Here is a 23,264-nt window from a genome sequence, read left to right on the forward strand (position 1 = left end):
GGGTTCTAGCCTTAAGGGTCAGCATTTCCACATTTTGGGCACTGGGACTTTTAGAGACACAGAAAGGCATGTGTTAAGGCGTAAAGCTGCCATGGTCTAAGGCATCACTACCCAGTAGCCTGCTGTTCCCACTCCTCTGACAGCATTTGGCACTCAGAGTGTCAGAGTTGTTGGAACAAACATACATAATGTTTTCCACTTTGAGGTGCCATTGAACAGGCCGGGGTTTGTCTGCCTCTTCCTCAGGAGAATGGCAATCTTGCCCCATAGGGGGAAGGACGGGCCTGTCCTTGTGGTGACGGCACTGCTGCTACCAGCCCTGCCCTTTTGCAGTTCCCTGCCACGGTTCAAAGGCCGGTGCATTAACTTCAAGTGTCAGTTGTAGCTGGATGCATATCTTGTTTCCTGTTTCTCCAATCAGTGTACTTAAGGCACATAACTTGTGTGCAGATGAAACTGTTGATCTACGTCTGAATATACGTCTGACTTCTGCCATATTGGTGTCTGACCATTATAAGGTCTGATTAAATCAAATTCCAGACAGTTTTTCTTTAATACCAGTATGTCTCAATGAGAAAAACAGGTCTGAGTCTTAAATGCGCTGGAAAACAGGTTTGTACTAAAATAACGTTAAGCATGATGCTCAACTTGCAAATGCATCAAGCCACCATTTGCAAATAGGTGAGCTGGTGAAGATCAGTCCGTAGGAACAGCTTACTGATTTTAATACATGGTGACCATTCTTTATTTACATATTTTGCAGCTGCCTTGTGCTTCTTTGATGAAAGGCTAAGCAATTAGTGTGTATTGTCACAGGAAACCTGAAGCCCTGAGTCCATAAATTCAAAAATGAGACACATAGGCTTCAGTTGGCATCCAGATGCTGCAGAGCCTGCACTAGAGTGTTCTGCAAACCCTGTAAAAGACTTTTACAGAAATGCAGCTCTACTGAGAAAGCAAAAGGCAACAAATATTGTAACTTGAGTACAAGGTTTGAAGAACACAAATATTCCAGTTCAGCAGCATATTTTTACATTCTAGATGACAGCATCCTTGGGGATAAAAGAAGTCTGCTTTCACACAGGAACAATGTTTTAACCTTTTCTTGATAAAGGCTTTACGTCAGTCACCAGCTGTAGCGTCACTGGAATAAACAAGAAATGAGGAATACCAGGAGGAATGTCACTGAAACCAACAGAGCGAGAGACTTAGGGAGTGGAAGGTAAAAGAATCAGTTAACATGAAATGGAGAAACACTTCTATAAAAGGCTGTATTTATAATTACGGTTCTGGCTTCACACCAAGTTATTCACAATACAAACTGCAGGATGTAACTCATGCTACTGAATTCCTCTTTTCTCTTGCAAAATCAGTTAGTAAGAGCTTAAAGAAACCACCCTCTGGGAACGATTTCAAATAATCTTCGTTGTTGCTCTGAGTTGTTAATTTAGAGTCCAAAATTGGAGCCTCTATAAATCTTTTATAGAGGTACCTAACTAATTCTCCTTCAAGTCATAATTCGTAGAGTGAAACACCATTTCTCAAGCCTGAGAAATTTCACTGCCAAGTCGTTTGGTGCCAAGCTCCTCTATGTCAATGCAAACCCAGTATTCAACCTATACTGGAAGTGTACTTGCAATCAGAAATCTGTATAGAGCTGATAACGCCTATTTTTATCACTCAGATGGCAATAATTCTAGATTCTCAGTTAATTTATCAGATTCAGCTTGAAGAATTGAAGTTAATCTCCTAAATGATTTCATTAAAACAAAAATAAATTAACCAACTTTCTAAAATCTCCAGGGTAAAAAAATTAGTTGAATGCAATGAGTAAATCAACCTAACCATAGTCTGTGTTCTCTTAATCTGGTCTATTTGATATGACAGCAGAAACTTTCAGCTATAAGATCATGTCAAAATATTTTACTGCTTAACTTTCTATCACATTGTTTTCTTACATACTGACATCTGTCATTTAATAGGTTTTTACTGTCATCAGAGATACTTATTTTTCCAAACAAATCCTTTCTATTCTGTTAAGGTAATTGCATATTACAATTTGCAGTTCTAAGAACCTGTTCTTTCATTATCTTTAGTGAAACATTTGCAGACAAACCTATGAAGTCCTCAGGGGTTTTTAGGCACTGAGGTGGTCCAACTGCCCACTGGAGAGGAGTTTTAGGGTATCCTAAAATTCACTTCCCATGAGACTCACTCGGAAGCTGGTGCTGCCTTCTTTCCAGTTCAGCCAATGCAGTTCATTGCTCAGCTTTGGACTCTGTAACAGTAATTGGAAGCACGGAAGAACACAATAGCCTTGACACACAATGCTGCAGAGACGTGCAAAGGCTTCAGGACAGACACCACAGTTTCCAGATACATGATATGCTGCTGTATCCCAGTTCCAAGTGCATTTATTTGCTTGGGCAAGCTGGGGAATTGTTCCCCCCCAGAGAGCCAGCCATGGGGCTCCTGCTCCAACAGTGCCTTTTGGCAGCCCTGTGCTGCTCCATGTGGGAGCATCAGCAGCCACAGCTGCTATGGAAGGTGAAGAAGAATGATTAGGGAAGGCTGGAGGCAACATGGCACTGCTGCCAAATCTGCATGGACACCAAAACTGCAAATGTTGTATGCAACTGTAGGCTGTTTATGTGAACATGACACCATTAGTATCCATTTTAATGCCAGTAGTTATCTGCATACAACTGATCTAAAGAAAGAGCTTCCATGAACTGTACAGTTCCAAGGCAAAGGGCACAAAACTATTAAGCTCATTAATGCATTCATATTCATGACTCAAACAACAATTATTGATTCCCATTGTTTTCTATCACAGTACTGCTTCCTGGCAACAAAGCTCTAACTTAATCTGCTGCTTGGGTGACAGATCAAAGTTGTCTATGGTGCACATCTGGGTGGACTTCTACAGCACAGGCATCACTGAAGTAGGTAGCACCATCTGTGGATTGTGCTGCAAAATAAACCATTAACATAACTCTGTGTTTGCCAGCTTGGAGACATCAGGTACCAGCTCACTGGCTACTGCAGGCTGTTCACACTCTTTATTTTTAAACACATTACAGCAAAACTTTCTGACATAGCTAAGACTTCCAATTGTGTAACAGCTATGGGACAACACACTGCTCAACTTCGGTGAACTCAAAAACACATGCACAAAACCCATCAAGAATTGGTAAGAATGGTAGGGACAGGTTGAGCCACCTAAGGAAAGCAAATACATTTCAGGGTTTTAAAACCTAGAAAACTGGAGAAAATTAAAATTAATGCATGATGGGTGTGTGCATGGAAAAAAAAAAGGTAGGCAAATTCCACTGCGATGAGTGACACCTGCTGCTCGCATGACTCTTGTTTTTCCTTCTTTCCAGCCCGTTTGGCACACACTGCTAACTGCTATGAAAATGGAAAGCATTGTTTGCCTTTCACAAGTACCAAGGAACCTGGTATTTTCATCTTCAGAATAATTTGAGGATTAGAGAACTCAGTCAACCACAGCAATTTTTTCCCAGCTCCCCTTTTGATTACTGTTTCTTTAATCTTCAGTATGCTCAGTGGACTGTAAATTGGTTTTGCCATGGCAGAGATAACCTTAGTTATAGTGCTAGCCTTGTGGGTTCACTAGACTTTTCAGAGCTGTGTTAATAAACCAGATGACTGTTAGAGGTTTCTAAAAGGCCAGTGATGTTCTAGGTTGGTGGTGTGGGGTTTTTTTGGGTGTTTGTGGTTTTTTTTTTTTTGTGGTTTTGTTTTTTGTTTTGTTTTGTTTTTTGTTTTGTTTTTTTTTTTAATCTATATAAAATTGTTTTTAAAACCTCAGTGACCACAGTATATGGCTGAAGGGAGGGAGCTTGTGAAAGGACCAGCAAAACAGGATGAGCACACTAAACCTTGCAACTGAAATCCATGCTGAGTCATGAACCTGCAAGTATAGCACCTCCCAATTAAATGCTCCATTTCTATAAAAAGCGCTATTTCAGTGGTGGTTACAGACTGGCTCTCAAACCCCAATCAAAAACAGAAAGGAAGGCTAAAAAGCAAACACTGTGTACTGGGACCTGGTGATCTTTCTAAAAGACTTTCTTGTAAAACTAGTGAAGTTTGACTTATCATTGTAACCGTGATCCAAAATCAGTCTCACACTGAGGAAGAGCAGTGCATGGGCACCTTGGCCTCCTTCAGCAAGGCCATTCCTCTGGAAGCCTCACAGACTAGGTTTCTGCACTCATTTTTCTTATCCCTGATTAAAAATCTTGGATTTGTATCTCTCTCAAAATGCTTTTATCTCAAGCACTTTTACCACAACCCTGGCAGCAGTGATCTACTCTGCTTTGCTTAATTATTATACTGCAGCCTGGCCTGGTTCCATGGAGTTAGGCAACCTCATGGTCAGATCAGACCATGAGGTCCACCCTTGAATCAACGGCACAAATAATTTTTCCTGTGCCCGCTGCAGTGCTGCAACCTTACCCTCCCTGCGGAGCTCCTGGCATGTCCCACAAGGTCAGGACTGCACCTATAAGCCTATCCGACTGGCAGGTGTCCCATGGGCATGTATGAAATTACTACGGCTGGCTAATAGTGAGCATGTCCGCTCCAGCAGCTCTGAGCTTTTCTCTTTGAGATACCACCCGCTGCAGCACGGTCACATACTGTCTTGATCTGCAGTCTCACAGTTTGGTGAGTTGCTGTGGGATTACTGGTAAAGCCAACAGGCTGGCTCGTGGGATTGGGGTTACAACATATTGCTGCGAGTGTGCAGGACACCGGGCCCTTCCAGGGTGGTACTGCAGGAGCATAGACCAGGCAGAGGAGAAGAGCTCTGAACAGCCTTCGAGTAAGCTGGTCCCTGTTCCGGCCGAAGCCTCCGCTGCCCGGCGCGGCCCTTCCTCAGCCAGGGGACAACCGACTACACGCCGCGCCGCTCACACACACAACATGGCGGACACGAGCCGCGATGAGGCGTGCCACTCAGGCCCAGAGAGCCAATCAGATTCCGAAGCTGCCCGCCGGGGCGGGATTTAGTGTCCCGTTGGCTTGCAGTTACAGCCGCGGGAAGTTAGTCCCGGCCGCGGAGGGATATGTCTTGCGAGGCGCAGCGCTGCCCTTCCGAGAAGTGACGCAAGTGTCCAACATTCCTGGCTGCCGCCGCCTGTCGTGACCGCCACACCCGGGCGGGCCGCAGCCGGCGATATCTGTGGGGCTTGCGGCGGGAGGAGGCAGTGGTGGGTGTCATGCTGGGCTCCTCCGCCGTGCCCGCTGAGGTGATGGCGGCTGCTCCCCTTTACCGAGCGGCGTAGGCCGCCTCGTCGTTCTCCTCAGAGCGGAGCGGTTAGAGCACTCTAGTGCTGTATTCTCCCCAGTGTGCTGGCCTGCAGATGGAGCGTTTCCAGGCTCTCAAGAGGGACACCTGGTGCGTGGGGGAGGGCAGGCTAGCTGCCCTCGCCAAAACACTGGATAGCTTTACTTCCAAGTAAGAACTCGGGAGTTGGGGGCAAGTAGTTGGGCACTATGAGATCCTGGTGCTGTATTTATGCAGCTTGCAGGACTCTAACCCAACATTCTGTCAGAGTAATGCTTTTCAGGCAGCATGTAAGATCGCAGTGGAAATGCTTACTACAGTAAAGCTGTCCCAGCCCACTGAAAGAGAAGTTTTCCTCTCTCAAACAGTCTTACTGGAACTAAACCTTGTACGTGGCACACCTGTCATCAGAAATCAGAGGAGCAACTGTGCAGCCTTATATGATGTAACTGGGACATGCTAGTTCGTAAAAATAATCCATTTTTAGTAAGTAAAACTCAGCATAACAAGTATCGCTCACAGCCCAAGGAGTCCCTGATCCTGTGTGTTGTAGAGTGAGCAGCAAATAAGGGAAAAGCCACCAGAATCAGCTCGGCCAGCTGTCACCTTGGACAGTGTGTTCTGCGGGGCTGGGGACCCCAACATCCTCAGGTGACATGAGACAGACACGGGGTGATGCAGTGGATGGGGAAGGTGGGGCTTATCCTCGGCATTTTAACATATGTTCACGTACAATGATTTAACCTGCAGTAACTGTTCTTTTTTTTCTAATAAACTAAGGGTAACATTGCTGGAGTACTTCCTGTCCGGGAACAAACAGCCCACCCTCTTGTCAGTATTGCACCACAGCCATCCTGTTTATTTTCTTACTCGATTTTACAGAATCCCCCCCCCCCCCCCCCCCCCCCAGTGACATGCTCCAGGTGCCAAAGGCCATACTGCAGCTCCAAGGCATGAGCCAGGGAACCAGCGCCGTCTTTAAAACGCAGCTTAACCAACCCAATTTCCTTTGCTTCTGCGGCCGTAAAGCGTGCAGTGCAGCTACTTTACACTGTTGAAACCCTTCCACAGTGGGAAATGCTGTTTAACACAAAGTGAATAAACTACGCCAGCCGCCCACTCCAGCCCCAGCGCAGTCATACCCGGGACAGATGCTTCCACCCCACGGAGGGCGTACAGGCCCATGCGCGGCCTCATGTCTTTCTCGCTGGCCAGAGATCTGCAGGCGCGAGACTCTTTCCCCGGGCCGGTGCCCCCCACCCACGGAGAGCCGGGACCACGCTCTCTCCGTCCCGCTGCCAACAATCGGAGCAATGAGGCCGCGGCGGTGCCGGCAGGCTCGGAAGGTGGCAGGGAGGGAGCCGCGCGCGCTAGCGCTGCCGTGGGGCGGGGCCTGCGGACTTTTTTGCCCGTCGTACCGCGTGCAGGCGTCATTGTGCGCTGCGTCACAGCGCCGGGCCGCGTTAGTCTGTGCGTGGCCGGCTCCGGGTACGGACGTGCTTCGCCATCATGGCCTCCGCCGCCGCACACCCGGGCCCCCCTGCCGCCGCTGCAGCAGCTGCCGCCCCGCCAGTTCCCACCGCCCCTGGCATCCTTATCGGTGACCGGCTCTACTCGGAGGTGTCGCTCACCATCGACCACTCGCTCATCCCCGAGGAGCGCCTCTCGCCCACTCCTTCGATGCAGGACGGCCTGGACTTGCAGTGCGAGACCGACCTGCGCATCTTGGGGTGCGAGCTCATTCAGGCGGCCGGCATCCTTCTCCGCCTGCCGCAGGTAGGTGTGCGCGCCGCGGCTTTCCCGGGGCGGGAGAGAGCATGGGCCGGCGCCGCCATTGTGGCTCGGCGGGAAGGGCGTGTGTGGCGGCTGCGCGGGGGGGGTGGTGGCGCCAGCTGGTGCTTGACACAAAATGGCGGCGGCGGTTGGGCCCGGTGACTGACTCCTGCTCCTTCTTAATTCTCCTTTTTGCGTTGATAGGTGGCGATGGCGACGGGGCAGGTGTTGTTTCATCGGTTCTTCTATTCGAAGTCCTTCGTCAAGCACAGCTTCGAGGTGAGCGCAGAACAGACTAGCGGGGAGGGAGGAGGGGAAGAGCCCTGGGCCCTGTGCTGAGTGACTAGAGGATTTGGCCAGCCACAGGTCAGCCTTCAGGCCACGGTTGTGTTTTTGGTTTTTTTTTTTTTTGAAGTTATGCAATTCTGCTCTTACTGGGATTAAACATATTTTTTTTTACGAAAATTGATTTTATTTTCAGATTGTTGCCATGGCCTGCATCAATCTTGCATCCAAGATAGAAGAGGCACCTCGTCGTATAAGGGACGTGATCAATGTGTTCCATCATTTACGTCAGTTAAGAGCAAAAAGGTAAGATTAGCTTCGTTATGAATATAAACATCTGTTGTCACTAATGTATGCTGCAATTTTCAATTCACAGTGTCTTTCCAGGCTAAGTTCAACGACCTAAAACTGAGAAGGGAGTGCTCATTGGTTTCTGTGTAGGCAGTACAGTTTAATGCTGATGTGTTCTGCTGTTAGTCTTGTTTGCTAGGTAGATCTGCTTTCGTTACTTACATAGCTGCAAGGCATGAGCATTGGTGCTAGTTTTAGCTCCATGGTTGTAGTTTTAGGTCCATTGATACCTGGTTTTTAATGCCTTGTAGTCTTGGAGGGTAGTCTTAGGTACGAGTAACTGGTTAGTGGGTTGCTGTATGTTTCCCAGACTTTTGTGTTCAGTAGTCAATGTTTTGCTCTTGTTAGTATGTAGCCATCTGGATGTTGTCATGGTGCCGATAATGTATCAGTTAATGAAAGAGGAAAGCTTAGATTTTCCCAGTAATGGTAGTGTTACTTATTAGAAAAAGAATTTCTGGAAGGTATTTGGGGAAAAAAAAAAAGGTATGGGTTGGCCTACAGTGTTTGCAGCTTTAATGCCACCACTTCAATAACTAGTGTGTGATTGAGTCTTGGAAGCTGAAGGCATCTTTAGTTGCAAAAAGTGAGACTGGTTTTTTTATGGTACTGAGTGCTTGTGTCAGTGGAGTGTAAGCTTACCTGATCTGTGTGCAGATCTGGATAATTGTCTGCTGAATTGTTAGAGCTGGTCTCAGTTGTGAGTGCTTAATACCGCTTTTCTTGGTGTGTAGAGCAACATACATTTTCATATATGAAGCAAGTTAACGTGACATTGGAAGGAATAAGGAATGGTTAAGGCAACGAGTTTCCCAAGTTGTTATTGAACCTGTCATGTAGCAGTATTAGAGTTTGTGATTGAAGACAGCTGTGATGAAGTAGCTTTCTTTTTCATGGTTGGTAGTTTAAAGCTTAAGGTAATCCATGGTTACACAAAGGATTTTGGTTTTTAGCTGTATTCTTAAATTAATTTTTATTTTTCTGCTCTGAATCACCAGGTTATAGCAGGAATGTGAACTTCAGTGTTGTGTAACCATTTCTGAGGAGCAGAGTAGAAATCTGTTAGGGAAGCCAGCTTTTTCTTGGTGTCTTTATCCTGGTTATGCTTCTGTTGAATCTAAAACTTTTGCCTTGTGCTTGTTTTACTAGTTAGTTTTAGATTAAAGCAAGAATGATTCAGTGTTATGCTTTGGCGTTTAGCTTTGTTCTTTCTCTTTTTATTTAAAGTTGTTATATCTGATGGCCCTGTGAGACTTATGTGAAGTTACGCTGAATGTGAATTCAGTGGTATTGTTTGTTACTGCAGTTATAAGAGTCTGGTTATTACTGAATTATTGAAGCTGTTTCAGTGGTTCGTAATGTTTTGGCCTTGATCCAGGCAGTTAAGGTTAATTAATCATATGCAGTGCTTTTTTTTGCAGTGAGAATACCAATTAGTTGTTTCTTGGTGGTGTGTGAAGGATCAGTGGAACTGAACTTAACCTGTGAACTTGAATCTTTCCAGCTAGCCTGTTGCAAATCAGAATGTCACTTGTGCATGTTACGTGGTGTCTAAAATGCATCATGTCAAGAGAAATCGTGCACTTCTACCCATTATTTTCTGGAGAAATGGGTGTTGCTCTGAGATTCTGAGTGAATCTGCATGAAATTGGTCTTAAAAATGTTAAAGTCTGACATTCAGACTTGCTTTTTCTTTTAAACAGGATGTAAACATTTTTCTGTACTTTTTACAAGATTACAGTTACGTAATTTGTACACGTTATTAACTTCAACTCTTTTTTCCCTTGCAACCGACTATACAGCGACCAGCTACATTTACCAAAGCCTGGGTGATGTGGAGTGGTACATAAAGATGAAGCTGTCGTCATGGCAACAGTGAGTGAAGTATCGAAAATCCCCAAGGAGAAGCCAGTGCTCTGAGAATAGGTCACTGGAATCGGGGGACTAACAGGTTGGCCGCTGGTGAACCATTTGGAAGAACTCCTGTATCTTGTTATAAGCTTTTTTCTTTGCTGTCCAGGTTTTTAGAATACTAGCTTAATTTTGTGGTGGTTTTTTTTTTGTTTTGTTTTGTTTGGTTTGGTTTTTTTTTTTTATCTGAAGCTAACACTTAGGCTATAGCTAGTTTCTCACACACAACCCAGAACTGAAACTATCAGTTAGGCTGCTGTACTTTTCTTTTCACTTCTAGTCCGGCTTCTCTGTTAACTGAAGCTCTTAACCTGCACATGAAGTTTGAGTAGTTTGAGTAGGCTTGCTTTTTCTCTTACACAGTTTTGGGTTCTCAGTTCTACTTTCTGGCTCTGTATAATTGCAGTATGAATTCATGCCTTCACATGGATACGGAAGACTTGAATTTGTAAAGCCATTTTTATATAAATTACTGTGTAAGTGGTCCCTTACATGTATGTGTTTGCAGAACTGGGAATGGCATTGGAATTGTCTTTCTGTAAGACCTGTAGTGAACTCAGTTACTGCTAGGTGGTATTTCTAATGCTGAGACGTAAGAAAAAGCTTAAAAAGTGTTCTGGACAAGCATATTTCTTTTTTGGATCTTTCACGAGCATATGTCATGTAGTATTGCATGTAAAAATATTTTTGTGCATGGAGAAAAGCTCGTATTATGAAAATCCTGCTTTTTAAACAATTGTGTCCTGAAACATCTGTGTTCTGAATGAAGTGCAACTGTTGTTTAACATGTAGAATGTAGTTTGAAGTTGATTTCATTTAACTTAAATGTGCCTTGAAGATGTAGAAAGTCCCTGTGAGACTGGGACCAAATATGACTCCTGTCATTGTATAATCTCACAAATGTTGGTTTGAGATGCTCAGTCAGCTGTTCTTCTGTTGCAGCAAACAGGTTTGTTGTGTTGAAAGTAGCCTGTGTTAATCATACACACTACTTGGTGGTCTTCAAATTGTTCTATAAATCTGCAGTGCTTGTATTTACAATGTTGGAGACAAATACAGAACTTGGTTTCTTCTGTCTTATTGGCTGGCATAAGAGAGGATCTGGTCTTTGAAATGAGATGCTGCTGTTACACTGTGCTTGTCAGAAGTACTCTGCGTTACGAACAAAACTACATGCAAGGCACATTTCCTCTAAAGCATTAGGCATTCCAAAGACACCAAATCTTAATGTTACATCACATGAAGCTGTAGCTGTGTTGAACTTAAGTCTCCTTTGTCAGGGTATATGTAATTGGTTTATTGTTGCAAACACATTACAATGTGTGTTAATCTTTTGAGTTGTTTCACAATCTCTCAATCCTGATGAAGTTTGCAACTTCAAGTGCTAGACTGATTGGCTCTGTGAGCTCTCTGAAAGTCTTGCCTGGAGCTTTAGTACTGATCTGTAAGAACAGATTCAAAGCAAGAATATGTAATACTGCTTGGCTACAAAGGGCTTGAAGCTTGTATCTTATAGATAAACTTAAAAATTGTTTTTCTCTGCTTTGTTACTTAGACCTAACATGATTGCTACTTGGACTGAGAACAATGTGCAGAAAATGCAGTAGCAAAGTTCCTCTTTTTTTCTCAATAGAAAGTTAAGTTTTCCAAAGGGAAATCTCTGAAGCTTCCAGCTTCTAAATGATTATGTGTACCAACACTTCGGCAGTTTATGGCAAAAGTACTCAGTTGGTAAATCTTAATGCAGTGGGGAGCCTGATTTTGCTGGTAATAAGGAGCAAAATAAAGTCTTGTACAGATTTTTATTTTTGTGTAAGTTGATAAATAGCTGCATTTGTTTGAAATGCTGTCTGTATAAACTAGTGATTTTCATGGCTTCCTTACATACTTAGAACTTGTGTGTTGTAAGTGACCAGCTAACATGGGACAACAGAGTAAAGCACACTTTTGAGTGTCATAATTCTAAGTTTCTTACTGCTTTGCTGTTGAACATGTCTAACTGAAGTTATGAACTGTTTGTGCAGTAAGGCTCAGTTTTTCCTGTTGGTCTTCAAGCTACCTGACTATTTTCATAATACTTTCTTACATAGATTTCAGAGAATGCAAAGACACATGGAAGATACACTCTGGCAGGTTATTGGATGATCCTGTGCAGTCATGTTGTCCCAGTGGTATTGGTTTTTGGGTTTTGGTTTGTTGGTGTTGTTTGTTTTTTGGGGTTTTTTTAAGACTGGAAAACATAGCTGCCCTAACTGTTTCATCCAAGATTTGTTGCCTCTGGTGAAGTGTTATGTTAGCAAGATAAGCTGAGCCTGGACACATAAACTTGCTCTGGATGATCCCTTGCAGATCCTGTTAATGCCAGTGATCTCTTGGTAAAATTGTGTAAAGCAACATTGGAAGAAATGTTACTATAAAACCCAGTGAGTTGAAATCAATTGAAAGTGAATCAGAAGAACTTCAGCTTGGTTCTTCTAGTCTCCCACTCCAGAGCAGTGTTCAGACAGCACTTGAAGTGCTGGAGTGATCAGGTAAAATTAAAACTTGGTTGAGAGGCTACCATAAAGAAGCTTTAAAGTTTACTCTTTGCCAGTTTATGGAAAAGATCAGCAGAAGCAAACAAAAACTCTTGTGTTCTGGGTGGGTTATATTTAGAGTAGCTGAAATCACAAACTTTGCAAACTTGGCCTGATGAGTGAGAGTAATACTTAACCAAAGAAGTTGCTTTCATGTGATTTAGAAAAATACTTTGGTTTGGTTTTTTGGTTGGTTTTTTTTAGGGGGCAGAAGCAGTGAGGCTTGTACTTGAATGGTAGGTTCTCTCTGGCACCGAGAAAAGGCAGTTGTTCACATCAGACCTCTTGGGAGCTGCTTCTCAGCCCCTTGGGAAGAGTAGAGGGAGCTCACATTTCAGGTGCATGGCTATACAGCATGGTGCTTTTATTAGTGAAGTGACTAGCTTGTTATCCTTTGCCCAGTGGTAATGAGCATCCTTCCAGGTAACTGGAGGAGTCAGCATGAGTTGTGGATTATTGAAGTTGGGAAGCTGTCCAGCTAGGCTTGTAATAAAATTGCCCCTTTCTTCCTGGGGTGGAAACCTAGGGGGCTTTGAGTGGGCTTTTTTATACTACATGTGACCTAGCAGGGGAGAGAAGTGTGATCCACTTGTGGAACTTAACATTGATTCAAAATAGACAAGTTAGTCTGATAAAACAGACAAAATACACTTTGCTTTTTTTTGAATGCACTTTGAATATTTTTCCTTCTTCTTTCAAAGGTAATGTGAAATAAATTTATAACCAATGCTTGGAGGGTGCTAGGTTTGTCATGTAAACAAACTGTGGTCTATTAGGGTGTAACTAGTCACAAAAGCATATTACAAATAGAGGGAAAAGCCGGTTTGTCTCTGGGAAGAAGTGGATTAAAATGCACAATGTGGAATGTTGAAAGGTCAAGTCTAAGCATGGACAAAGAAAAGAATACAGAATGGAGTGTGACACTTGTGTGTAAAGCATACAGTGGTTAAAAATTGAAAAAAAAAAAAGAAAAAGGCTTTGGAGAGTTCAGGTGTTGAATCTGGAAGGAACTGGGGCTTAATAGTGCTACACCTCGAGATTTGTGAAATGAGTGCTTGGTTTGCAATGCAAGTAGCACAAGTGACAGTCTGCTGGTTTAGGGGGTGCAGCATTCAGAGCCAAAGGCAGATCTGCCACCATTTCAGAGGTTAAATTCCTTTCTTTACTAGGCTTCTTGTAGATCACAGAAGCAGGGCTGTCTTCTCAGGAGATAGGAATAATCATGTCTTCCAGTGCATAGAGAGCTGCAGTTTATAAGGCACAAGCTTGATACTTTTAATATCAGTAAAACAAACCAACTCGTTCTAGCTTTTGCTTCGAAGTCCTACTTAGCGAAGGTAGTTGTATCACACTCCTTTTTCACCTCTGTCATGAAGTGCAAAGGCTCTTTGAGATCTTCACTATAAAGTTGACTTTGTTCCAACAGCTGGACCAGAATAGTTGGCATACACAGTAGCCAAAGATTTTTTTTATTCTTTTTTTTATTTTGGCCATCTAATCCGTAGGTACTCAAAAGCAGGATCTAAACTAGTTTATCTAAACTTGGACAGCACAAGATTAATGCTTAAACTTGCTTGCAGGAGTTGAAAACAGGTTTCTGTTGCCATTAGTTGGTTGGAAGGGAAAACAGAGATAACACTGGTTTTGGATATGCAAAACAGTTTTGATTTTATTTCTTGCAAACTATAGGACTCCAAGCCCCCTGATACTTGATCAGAACTACATAAACACCAAAAATCAAGTAATCAAAGCAGAAAGAAGGGTACTGAAGGAGTTGGGATTTTGTGTTCATGTCAAGCATCCACATAAGGTGAGTTCTCAAAAATAATATAAATATTTTTCTACTTTGATGGTCTCACTGTGAGCTGTGGAGCAAGAAATGCAGGTGTGAAAAAAAAAAAAAAAATGACCTGATTTCATCTCTTTATTTCTTAGTAGTTACGTTGAATGCTTTTGCCAGAGTGCTTGGGCAAATAGTCATTGGCTTTGGTCGAAATTGTTTCCTTGGGAAATGTTGAAGGTGGCTGGTTTTGAAAATCATAGAAAAGTAGTAAGATTAAAAATTGCTTGAACATGATTGACTGACATGTGAGATTACAGTGTGTACTTGGAAAAGGAGGAGACAGTTGTTTTGGAATGCTGCTTGATTATACTGTTGCTTTTTGTGCTAAAACTGAGTTTTGGGTTGTTTTTTTCTTCCCCTTATTCCTCAGATCATTGTTATGTATTTACAAGTCTTAGAATGTGAACGTAACCAAACCCTGGTACAGACAGCCTGGTAAGTTACTTTCCATTCTTTTCCCAGCCAGGAAAATAGTAGCAGAAATAACAAGCCTGATGATCCATATGCAAAGCAATGATATGTAAGTTATTACACAAATCTGCTTTTAAAATATTTTAGTGCTTGTTTCTGCTTACTATTTTCATGGCTTGATTCCAACATCGTAATGGAGAACTCAATTTAACTTTGTTCTTTTTTCTACTCTTTAATTAAAGGGTAGTCCATGATGGTAAGTCATAGAGCTCTGTCCTCTGCACCTCAGCCCATGACCTGGGGATGGCCTGTTTGGCTGCCCTTCTCTCCAGCCAACCCAGTGCAAGCTCTCATCCGAGATTCACTGAAGTGGTCCATATCCATCGGGCAGCATCTTCTAGTTCTGTCTGGGTGTCAAAAGGATTTGTATATTTGTTTTTAGAAGTAACTGTTAAAAATGTTTCTAAATGTATTTATTGCCTAGCTACTGTATGCTGTAGTGTATTTAAAGGACACATCGGGTAGAATTCTGCCAGCGTTTGTTTAGTTGATTTAGCATTTGGCTAAACTTGACTTAAAAAAGAAAATTGCAGTGCATGCAGCATGTTCACTTAGAAGCCGTACTGGGCATGGTTTTCTGTAGAGTCAATACTTACTGACTGCTGTTCCTTTCTTTCTTGTAGCTCAGTAATTTAGAAACAGATGGAGGTCTTTGCTGTTTAAGCGTCTCTCTTGGCATGTATTGCTTGGTAGTGCCACCATGGTGAAAGAACAGTAGCTTAGCGAAATGGGAAACCCATTACTAACTTGCAGGCTTTTTTTCCAACACTCAGGAAGCAAACTGGATGCTTTTCTCTGGATGAAGTTAATGTGACTTGAGGCACATGTAGGATTGAATTGCAATGTTTTATGAACTTTATAGGGTGCATCTAGCCTTTGGAAAATGGTAGGTTAAAAATATACCATGCTTTCGTGCTTGCATTTGAATTTTAAACATACTGATTTTTAAATACAAGAACATTGGTGTTCAAAGCAAACAGCTAGACAGATGAAAAGTACTGTATCAGATTGTTATTTCGGTGGACACTTCACAGTCTAACCTACCTAGGAAGTAGCCATGACATACTATTACTTGCATTGGGGTTTCAAAACAATGGCAGTGATGCACAGTTTGTTACAGAAGTAACAAATGCAAGCATCAAATACCGTAATTCAAAAGCAACCAAATGTTAAGTACAATAACAGAAAAAATAATAAAGTCAATTGAGTCTCCAGTATTGATATCCTTGTTATCCTCTAAATAAAAAGATATAAACTGGAGATCCAACCTTTCATAATTGTTTTGTTTTGTTGTAGGAATTACATGAATGACAGCCTTCGAACAAATGTGTTTGTTCGCTTTCAGCCAGAGACTATAGCATGTGCTTGTATTTATCTTGCTGCTAGAGCTCTGCAGGTGAGTCTTCACCTGTCTTTAGTTAGTGTTGCCTTTGATTGCAAGTAATTTGGTTTCAAGAAAATTAATGAAAATTCTGAAAATGATAGCCTGGTCTGTAATCTCTATTGTTAAGTTTTTGGTTGTGTTATTTTCAGATTCCACTGCCTACTCGTCCTCACTGGTTCTTGCTCTTTGGCACCACGGAAGAGGAGATTCAGGAGATATGCTTAACAACTCTTAAGCTCTATACCAGAAAGAAGGTAACTTCGAGATGTTTGTTTTTCCTATTGAATAATCAGTGCAGCTTGGGCTGTCTCATGGCTGTCAAAGCATGTTGGAAAGGCTGTCCTGTAAGGGGAGTACAAGAACAAATTATGGTAGTCACATTACTGGACATATGACTAAAAGATAATTGAGTATTTTTCACAAATGAAATGGAAATATGAATTGCATTAGTTCAGCTTCTTACCACATTGTTACTTCAACAGCCCAATTATGAATTTCTGGATAAAGAAGTAGAAAAGAGAAAAATGGCCCTACAGGAAGCTAAACTAAAGGCAAAAGGTTTAAATCCAGATGGAACTCCAGCACTCTCAACACTGGGTGGCTTTTCTCCTGCATCAAAACCATGTAAGTATATTTTTTTTAACAGAAGCTTGTTGTGATTAAACCTTCTGGATTTAATCTGTGAGGAGGGATGTCACAGTAGTCTTTCTGGTTCCTTTTGCAGCATCTGTCTCTGAAAATTGCTTTCTCTGCCTTTTTTAATGTACTTGTCAAGTGTTTAACTGGAGTGAAGGAAGACAGCTTGTGGTCAGGAAATGGAGAAGTCATGGTGCCATCTTGGCATTAGGGGGAACACGTCGGTGTAATGTGTATCTTGAACCAGCCAATAAATCTGAGCTCTATTGATAAAGAACAGTTAGTTTTTTCTTGGTGCTTTTACCTCTTAAAATCCTATTGCTCTGTAAACCACCTATGAAATTTGAAGGCCTTTGTGAGCACTGGTCCAGTGATGGTGTGTAAAGTAGAAGGCACAGGCGCTTGCTTGTTTACATGGCCTTTTCAGGAGCTTATTCTGAATGTATTCTGAGAAAGTAGTATTTGTAGCAGTTACTTCTCCTTAAGACCAGTACACCTGAGTTTCCAGAGATCTTTCAGCTGGGAAGTATAGATTTCTCACTAGACAGTGAGAGCTTCTTGTTTCTGTGAAATGGGGGCCTAGGTTAGAAAAGGTAGAATGAAAGCAGGACCTGTGGTGGGGTTCTAGAAGGCTAGCTGACAAAGTGAGGGAAAGCTAGCAGAAGTCTGCCTTTCTGTAGTTCTGCATTAAACCTCTGATCCCTACTGAGTGAGGAAGCTGTGGTTTGAGTCCTGATGCTGCACCTCTGTCTTGCTGTCAGCAAGTATCAGTCTTGCATAGTAGCCCTTCCATTACAAGATCAATCCATCTCCGGGCTTCATCAGCTGTCTGTAGAGACAGATTTACTTCTAAACCAGATAAGCTTTCTGTTTATTATATTTGTTTGACTACTATAAAAATTAAATCTGTAGTTTTGCTGTTCAGTCTAAATTCTTCCTATAGTATTGAGAATTAAGTGTCAAGATAACAATTTCTGTATACGTGGGCTGTAAGGACAGCTCTTCTTTTGTACTACTCAAGCCCTGGTGGATGAAATCTCAGATGAGCCTGGCTGCTTGGCTTGAAGGTCACAGAGTTCTTCCTCCCCCCACCCTCTGGCAGTTGGCTTTAAATGATGCTTCTCCCTGCAAGTGCTGCATTCCAATGTTCTTCTATGAGTGTGCTACAAATGGAAGAATGAAGTGAAATAGTAGCAGTTGTGTTCATATTTACATTTTGTGCAAATATTGGTAAAGGTGTATAAAGGATACGATTTGTTTATGACAAAGTCTGTGAAAAAAGTACCTAATCTTGAACTTAAATTCCTTAGCTTCTCCAAGAGAAGAAAAAGCTCAAGACAAGAGTCCAGTATCTCTGAATACCAAAACCCTTAAAAAAGATCCAGAAGAGAGGCAGCAAGCTTCAAAGAGCCCTTACAATGGGTAGGTAAAAATCTCTTCCTGATTAAAAGAATACTTCTGTAAAAACTGTTTCTTCAACTGAAATACAGTGAGCTACTTCTGAGTTATTTAATGGAAGCAATGAGTACCTCAGCAGTGTAACCTTATTTAATTCCTCCCCCCCAAGCATGAGAAAAGAAAGCAAGAGAAGTAGAAGCAGCAGAAGTGCCAGTCGATCTAGGTCAAGAACAAAGTCACGGTCTCGATCTCACACTCCTAGGCGGCAGTGAGTAGTGCCTTTGTGTCTGGTTGGTGGGGGTTGCAGGGAAGGGGTAGGTGGTTTGGGAGTTGGTGTCCTTTCTTGTCATGTTTAGTTCTCTGGGACATTTCAGCAGGGCTCTTCACTTCCAAGAAGCTGGGCCACTCCAGGTAACTTGTAGATGTGTGGCACAAGTTTCTAAGTGCTGGCCAGCAAAAGTTGGGAGACTAGGGTTGAGCTTTTTAGACTCTTAACATGGAAAAGTTCCATTGGTAGCTGTGCTGTTAATAGTTGAAGCTGTAAAAACTTTGCTGTAAGATGGAAGCTTCAGACTGTGCTAACAGCACATGAGTCTGTGGTGGAGTGAGGATAAGGTAGTTTTACCCTGGTTTATGATCTTCACAAGGAATTTGTTATAAATTAGAACAAGTTTCTTGGAACTTGGTCCACCTTGAAGTAGTGAGAAGTGCCATAGGAGTCAGTTTCATGTGTCATAGCTTTCTTCCAAATGAACCGGAGAGCATGACTTCTGTCAGTGCCACAGGATGAGCTATCTGGGCTCTTCAGTGCACTGCCTGTTTTCTGTGGCTGGGGAAAAGGCAGAACTCTGCAGTGTGGTGCAGCAATAGCTACTGGCTTTATATAGGTACTTTTAAAGAATCTTGAGGCTGACTTCCAAGTTGGAAGCTTCCAGCTTGGATCTTGAACTGTTCCCCTAAGTATTGCTGACTGTCAGATCACTGAAGGAAAAAAGGCAATAACCAGTTTCCAGTCTGACATTGAGGGGAAATTCTTGACAAGGAGGAAGGATTACGAAAGGTGCCACATTCTGGGTTCGGGTTTGGTTTAGGGCTTTTTATTTTCAAAGGAACATGATTCAAAGGCATGTTCTGAGGTGGACACTGTCATTCATCACTTAATGATTATATTTCTCCCTGTTGGAGTAAGTAATTCCCTTCTGTGAAGAAGAGACATTTTAACTTTGAGTGCTTTTCTCTAAGCTACAATAATAGGCGGAGCCTGTCTGGGACATACAGCTCAAGATCGAGAAGCAGGTCCCGCAGCCACAGCGGCAGCCCTCGCCGACACCACAATCACGGCTCACCACACCTGAAGACCAAACACAGCAGGGAGGAGCTGAAGAGTGCAAATAGACATGGTCACAAAAGGAAAAAGTCGCGTTCGCGTTCACAGAGCAAATCCAGAGATCATTCTGACACTGCCAAGAAGCACCGGCATGAGCGGGGACACCACAGAGAGCGGCGTGAGAGATCCCGCTCCTTTGAGAGGTCCCACAAGGGGAAACACCACAGTGGCGGCCGGTCAGGACACAGCAGGCATAGGCGCTGAGGTTACTCCCCGCACCCGCTCCTAGCTAAGCCTGTATATAATAACATAGCAGTGGCCTCTATGTGAGAACAAAGGAACTGATTAGGATTTGATTAATTTAAACCCAATATCTAATTTTCTAAAATGTGTAGAAGGCTCTTTTTTTTCTTTTTGGGAAAGAAACTGTTACCAACTTTTGCACATAAAACCTTAGCAGTATCAAATTGGTGGAAAACAAGGATCAGGTTAAATTGTATGTATTAGAGTTGTGTATTGTTTATTGATATGAGAACTGGAGAATGGATCTCTGTAAAAAACATACCTTATTTTTATACAAGTCAATTGCAGACACTTATATTTAAGTATAGTTATTTGTTTAAATGATGGTGGATACTTTCTTACACTGGTTTTAGTCTGCATGTGTTAAAAGATTTTTACAAGTAATAAAACCTAAAGCTTTTTTTGTACTGCCTGTTAGAAGTCAAATAATGTTGACACTAAACCTAATTCTCTTAACTGCCATCACTTAGACCATTGCGCATTGGGCAGTTGGGGGGTTGATGGGCTTCCAGTGCAAGTTAAAGACTTGGAAAGATCTAGAAAGTTGTGTTCTTCCTTGGGGAGGCATTGGGAAGCTGAGTCCACTTCTGCAACAGTTGGGATAAGAGAGCAGGGATGTCTGGAAAGTTAAACTGCTTCCCATCTGCTGCATCTGACCTGCTGTGGATGGGCTGGTCATGCTACAGGCAGGGGACACCTTTCACTAGACCAGGTTGCTCAAAGCCCCATCCAGCCTGGCCTTGAATGCTGCCAGGGATGGGGCAGCCACAGCTTCTCTGGGTGACTTGTGCCAGTGTCTCATTGCCCTCACAGGGAAGAACTTCCTACTGTCTGATCTAAATCTACCCTGTGTCAGTTTAAAGCCATTCCCCCTTGTCCTCTCACTGCATGCCCTTGTGAAAAGCCTTTCTCCGTAACTCCTGTAGGCCCCTTTAGGCACTCTTAAGGTCTCCCCAGATCCTTCTCCTTCTAGGCTGAACAACCTCAGCTCTCCATAGGAGAGATGCTTGCAGCAGTGGCCCTCTAGACCCTCTCCAACAGGTCCACATGGTTCTTGTGTTTTGGGCCCCAGAACTATATGCATCACTCACTGCAGGTGTTACCTCATGAGAGCAGAGTAGAGGGGCAGAATCCCCTCTCTCAGCCTGCTGTCCACATTCCTTTTGATACAGCCCAGAGCATGGTTGGCTTTCTGGGATGCAAGTGCACAGTGCCAGGTCATGTTGAGCTTCTTGTCAAACAACGCCCCCAAGTCCTCCTCAGACTGTGAATGCAGCATAAAAGAAGCTTTGCTCCTCCCAAATGCTGCTCACAATTGCACTGATCTGTCTGAGAGTGGCCTGGCTGGGTACTTCCACCCACAGCACAGCAGAGGGCCAAGTCTGAGGGCCAAACAAGCTGGTGAGGTGTCTGGTGCCTTGTGGTGCAGGGGAAGTACCAGTCTTTGGCCACGTGTTCTGCAGGTCCCAAAAGGGAAAGAAAAAAATTGTGGTTAAGCAAAAGCTGTACTGGAACTGGTGTGTTCTCGTAAGCAGCTGCCCAGCATCCTGCCAGGCCCCATCTCTATCTGTTCTCTAGAAATACAGAAAGTTTCTTTCTGAAAAGAGGGAAGAAAGAAATGTCTTCCTCTGAGTCTTGGTTACCTCTCGGGTTTTAAAATCTGCAATTCACTGTTTCATGTGTTTGCTGCTTTCAGGATAATATTGTTTGTTGCCATGGAACCTAAAGTAGCTTTTTTTTTTCCCTAGATACAAGTAATTTAGATAGTCTAAGGCAGCGTAAAAACCCAGTTGTGAAGAAGTAGCAGCACAACTGACTCAGGCTCTGTTGAACATCAGGAGTTTGTGCAGCACAATGAGCCATGAAGAGGGCTTGCTCAGCATCTATGTTTGTGTTTCTGCATGAATGCCAGCAACTCCTCTGTGTGTCCAGCGCCCCTCACTCCACAGCTGAAGAGCAGAAGTTAACTTCTGTGTAAAGCTGGAACATCTGGTGATGGTGAATGTCTAGATGCCATCTGCTGCATCTTACCTGCTTGCTGTCAGTGAGCAAGAAGTTCAGTGTTTGTTTTTCCATGGGGAAAAAGAGATGCTTTCAGCCAACTTTATGGATGGTGGCCTTGACCATGCAACATTTCTGCCAATGACAAATGGTTTTGGTTACTGAAACAGCAGCAGCAGATCGTTCTCAAAGCCCTGAGATTCTGAGTGCCCTGCATGGAGCTTTTGTCCCTGACTGAGCGGAGTCATCCACATGGGCTTTATTCTGCACTGCGGTATGTGACACTATGCTTAAACCTTTACCCTTCAAGGTGGAAATGCTTTTATGGTAAAAACAGACTCTGCAATGCCCCACTGCAATGCTGTTTCTGACTGAAACCCTGTGTGCTGGTGGGACTGCAACCATAGAACCACAGAATGGTTTGGGTTGGAAGGGGCCTTAAATCTCACCTAGTTCTAACCCTTATGCTATGGGCAGGGACACTTTCCACTAGACCAGGTTGCTGAATGCCCCATCCAACCTGGCCTTGAACACTGCCAGGGATGGGGCAGCCACAACTGCTCTGGGCACCCTGTGCCAGTGCCTCACCACCCTCACAGGAAATAATTTCATCCTATTTACTCTAACTCTCCCCTCTGTCAGGTTAAAGCCATCCCTTCTTGTCCTCTCCCTACATGCCCTTGTAAAAATTCTCCAGCTTTCTTGTCAGCCCCTTTAGGTACTGGAAGGCTAATTGGAATGCAATGTCTTTCCTGGTTTGTGCTGTACAGCAGTACATTACCGGTTTCCCTTTGCCCCATCCCTGTGCTTGTTCTCTCACCAGCACTGACGAAATATCAGGATACCAAAGAAACCAGTGGCAGAGCGTGCAGATAAAGTGCAATGAAAGATACTTTAGTACTTCTTCTGCATCTTCCCAGCATTTTCAGCAATGCAGTCCCCGGGGCACAGCCATCACGGCAGGCAGGAAGGTTGCTCAGGCTGCACCCAGATGGCCACAGGCAAATGTTTGCTTAATGCGGACAGAGTAGACACCCCGTCCTTGGCAGATGGCAGCTGAGGCGAAGCAGGAACAGGATCTACGGATCACCCCAAGCCCTGCACCTTGGACGCATCCAGAAAAACATTGCTCTAACAGCAAGGGGCTGTGAAAGCCTCGAGCTGCCCAATCTGATCGGCAACCCTAAGTGAAAGGAGACCGTGGGAGGCCCCTGGGTAAGCAAAGCTGGAGCTTGGCAGGTAGGAGCTCAGGGATGGTGGTGACACCTTCCAGTGTCCAGGACCAAGCATGGCATCTTAGTGCCTGCCCTTGCTGCAGTGTGCTGCAGTGGGGACAGCTTCCTGGGAAGTACAGAGTATTCCTGCATCACCTGATGCTGCAGCCACTGTTAGAAATACTGCAATGAAAATAGGGCGCTGCCACTGAACTTTGAAGATCTGAGACCACTAAAGAGGTCCACAGGAACTGGTGGGAAATATTCCAGCTGACCGGTTCTCCTGGGATGCAGGGAGTTTGGCTGGGTTGGTCAGAATTGCTTTTCCTCAAAAAATTATTTTGTCAAAATGTTTTGACTAATTTTTCAACAAAATTATGCAAGTGAGTAAACCCAAGCTGTTGTTGACTATCATAGAATAGTTAGGGTTGGAAAGGACCTTGAGATCATCTAGTTCCAACCCCCCTGCCATGG

At 43.5% G+C, this 23,264-nt stretch overlaps 2 protein-coding genes across 4 annotated transcripts; one reads left to right on the plus strand and one right to left on the minus strand.

Annotated features, from left to right (window-relative positions):
- Nucleotides 1-1,535: 1,535 nt before the first annotated feature.
- Nucleotides 1,536-6,751, minus strand: LOC308224361 (uncharacterized protein; the record flags this gene model as incomplete). Of its 2 annotated transcripts, none has more annotated exons than XR_013957466.1 (2): nt 1,536-2,278; nt 6,460-6,594. XR_013957466.1 is itself a non-coding variant. In XM_080624192.1 (2 exons), the coding sequence occupies 2 exons, from the start codon at nt 6,749-6,751 to the stop codon at nt 2,889-2,891; spliced, it is 375 nt and encodes a 124-aa protein (XP_080480318.1). In that variant the 3' UTR covers nt 2,395-2,888. The 2 variants fall into 2 exon arrangements, 1 of the variants encoding a protein (XP_080480318.1); XM_080624192.1 differs by lacking the exon at nt 1,536-2,278 and adding an exon at nt 2,395-2,971 and having other exon boundaries at nt 6,460-6,751.
- Nucleotides 5,075-19,982, plus strand: CCNL1 (cyclin L1). 2 transcript variants are annotated; one of them, XM_080624190.1, is made up of 11 exons: nt 5,079-7,093; nt 7,295-7,369; nt 7,572-7,681; nt 13,903-14,023; nt 14,427-14,491; nt 15,824-15,923; nt 16,061-16,165; nt 16,394-16,535; nt 17,858-17,969; nt 18,115-18,213; nt 19,188-19,982. In XM_080624190.1, exons 1-11 carry the CDS (start codon nt 6,827-6,829, stop codon nt 19,534-19,536), a joined length of 1,545 nt encoding a protein of 514 aa, XP_080480316.1. In that variant the 5' UTR covers nt 5,079-6,826; the 3' UTR covers nt 19,537-19,982. The 2 variants fall into 2 exon arrangements, with proteins under 2 accessions (XP_080480317.1, XP_080480316.1); XM_080624191.1 differs by lacking the exon at nt 18,115-18,213 and having other exon boundaries at nt 5,075-7,093.
- The last annotated feature ends 3,282 nt before the right edge of the window (nt 19,983-23,264 follow it).

Source organism: Psittacula echo, assembly GCF_963264785.1.
Source record: "Psittacula echo genome assembly, chromosome: 7".
NCBI lineage: Eukaryota > Metazoa > Chordata > Aves > Psittaciformes > Psittacidae > Psittacula > Psittacula echo.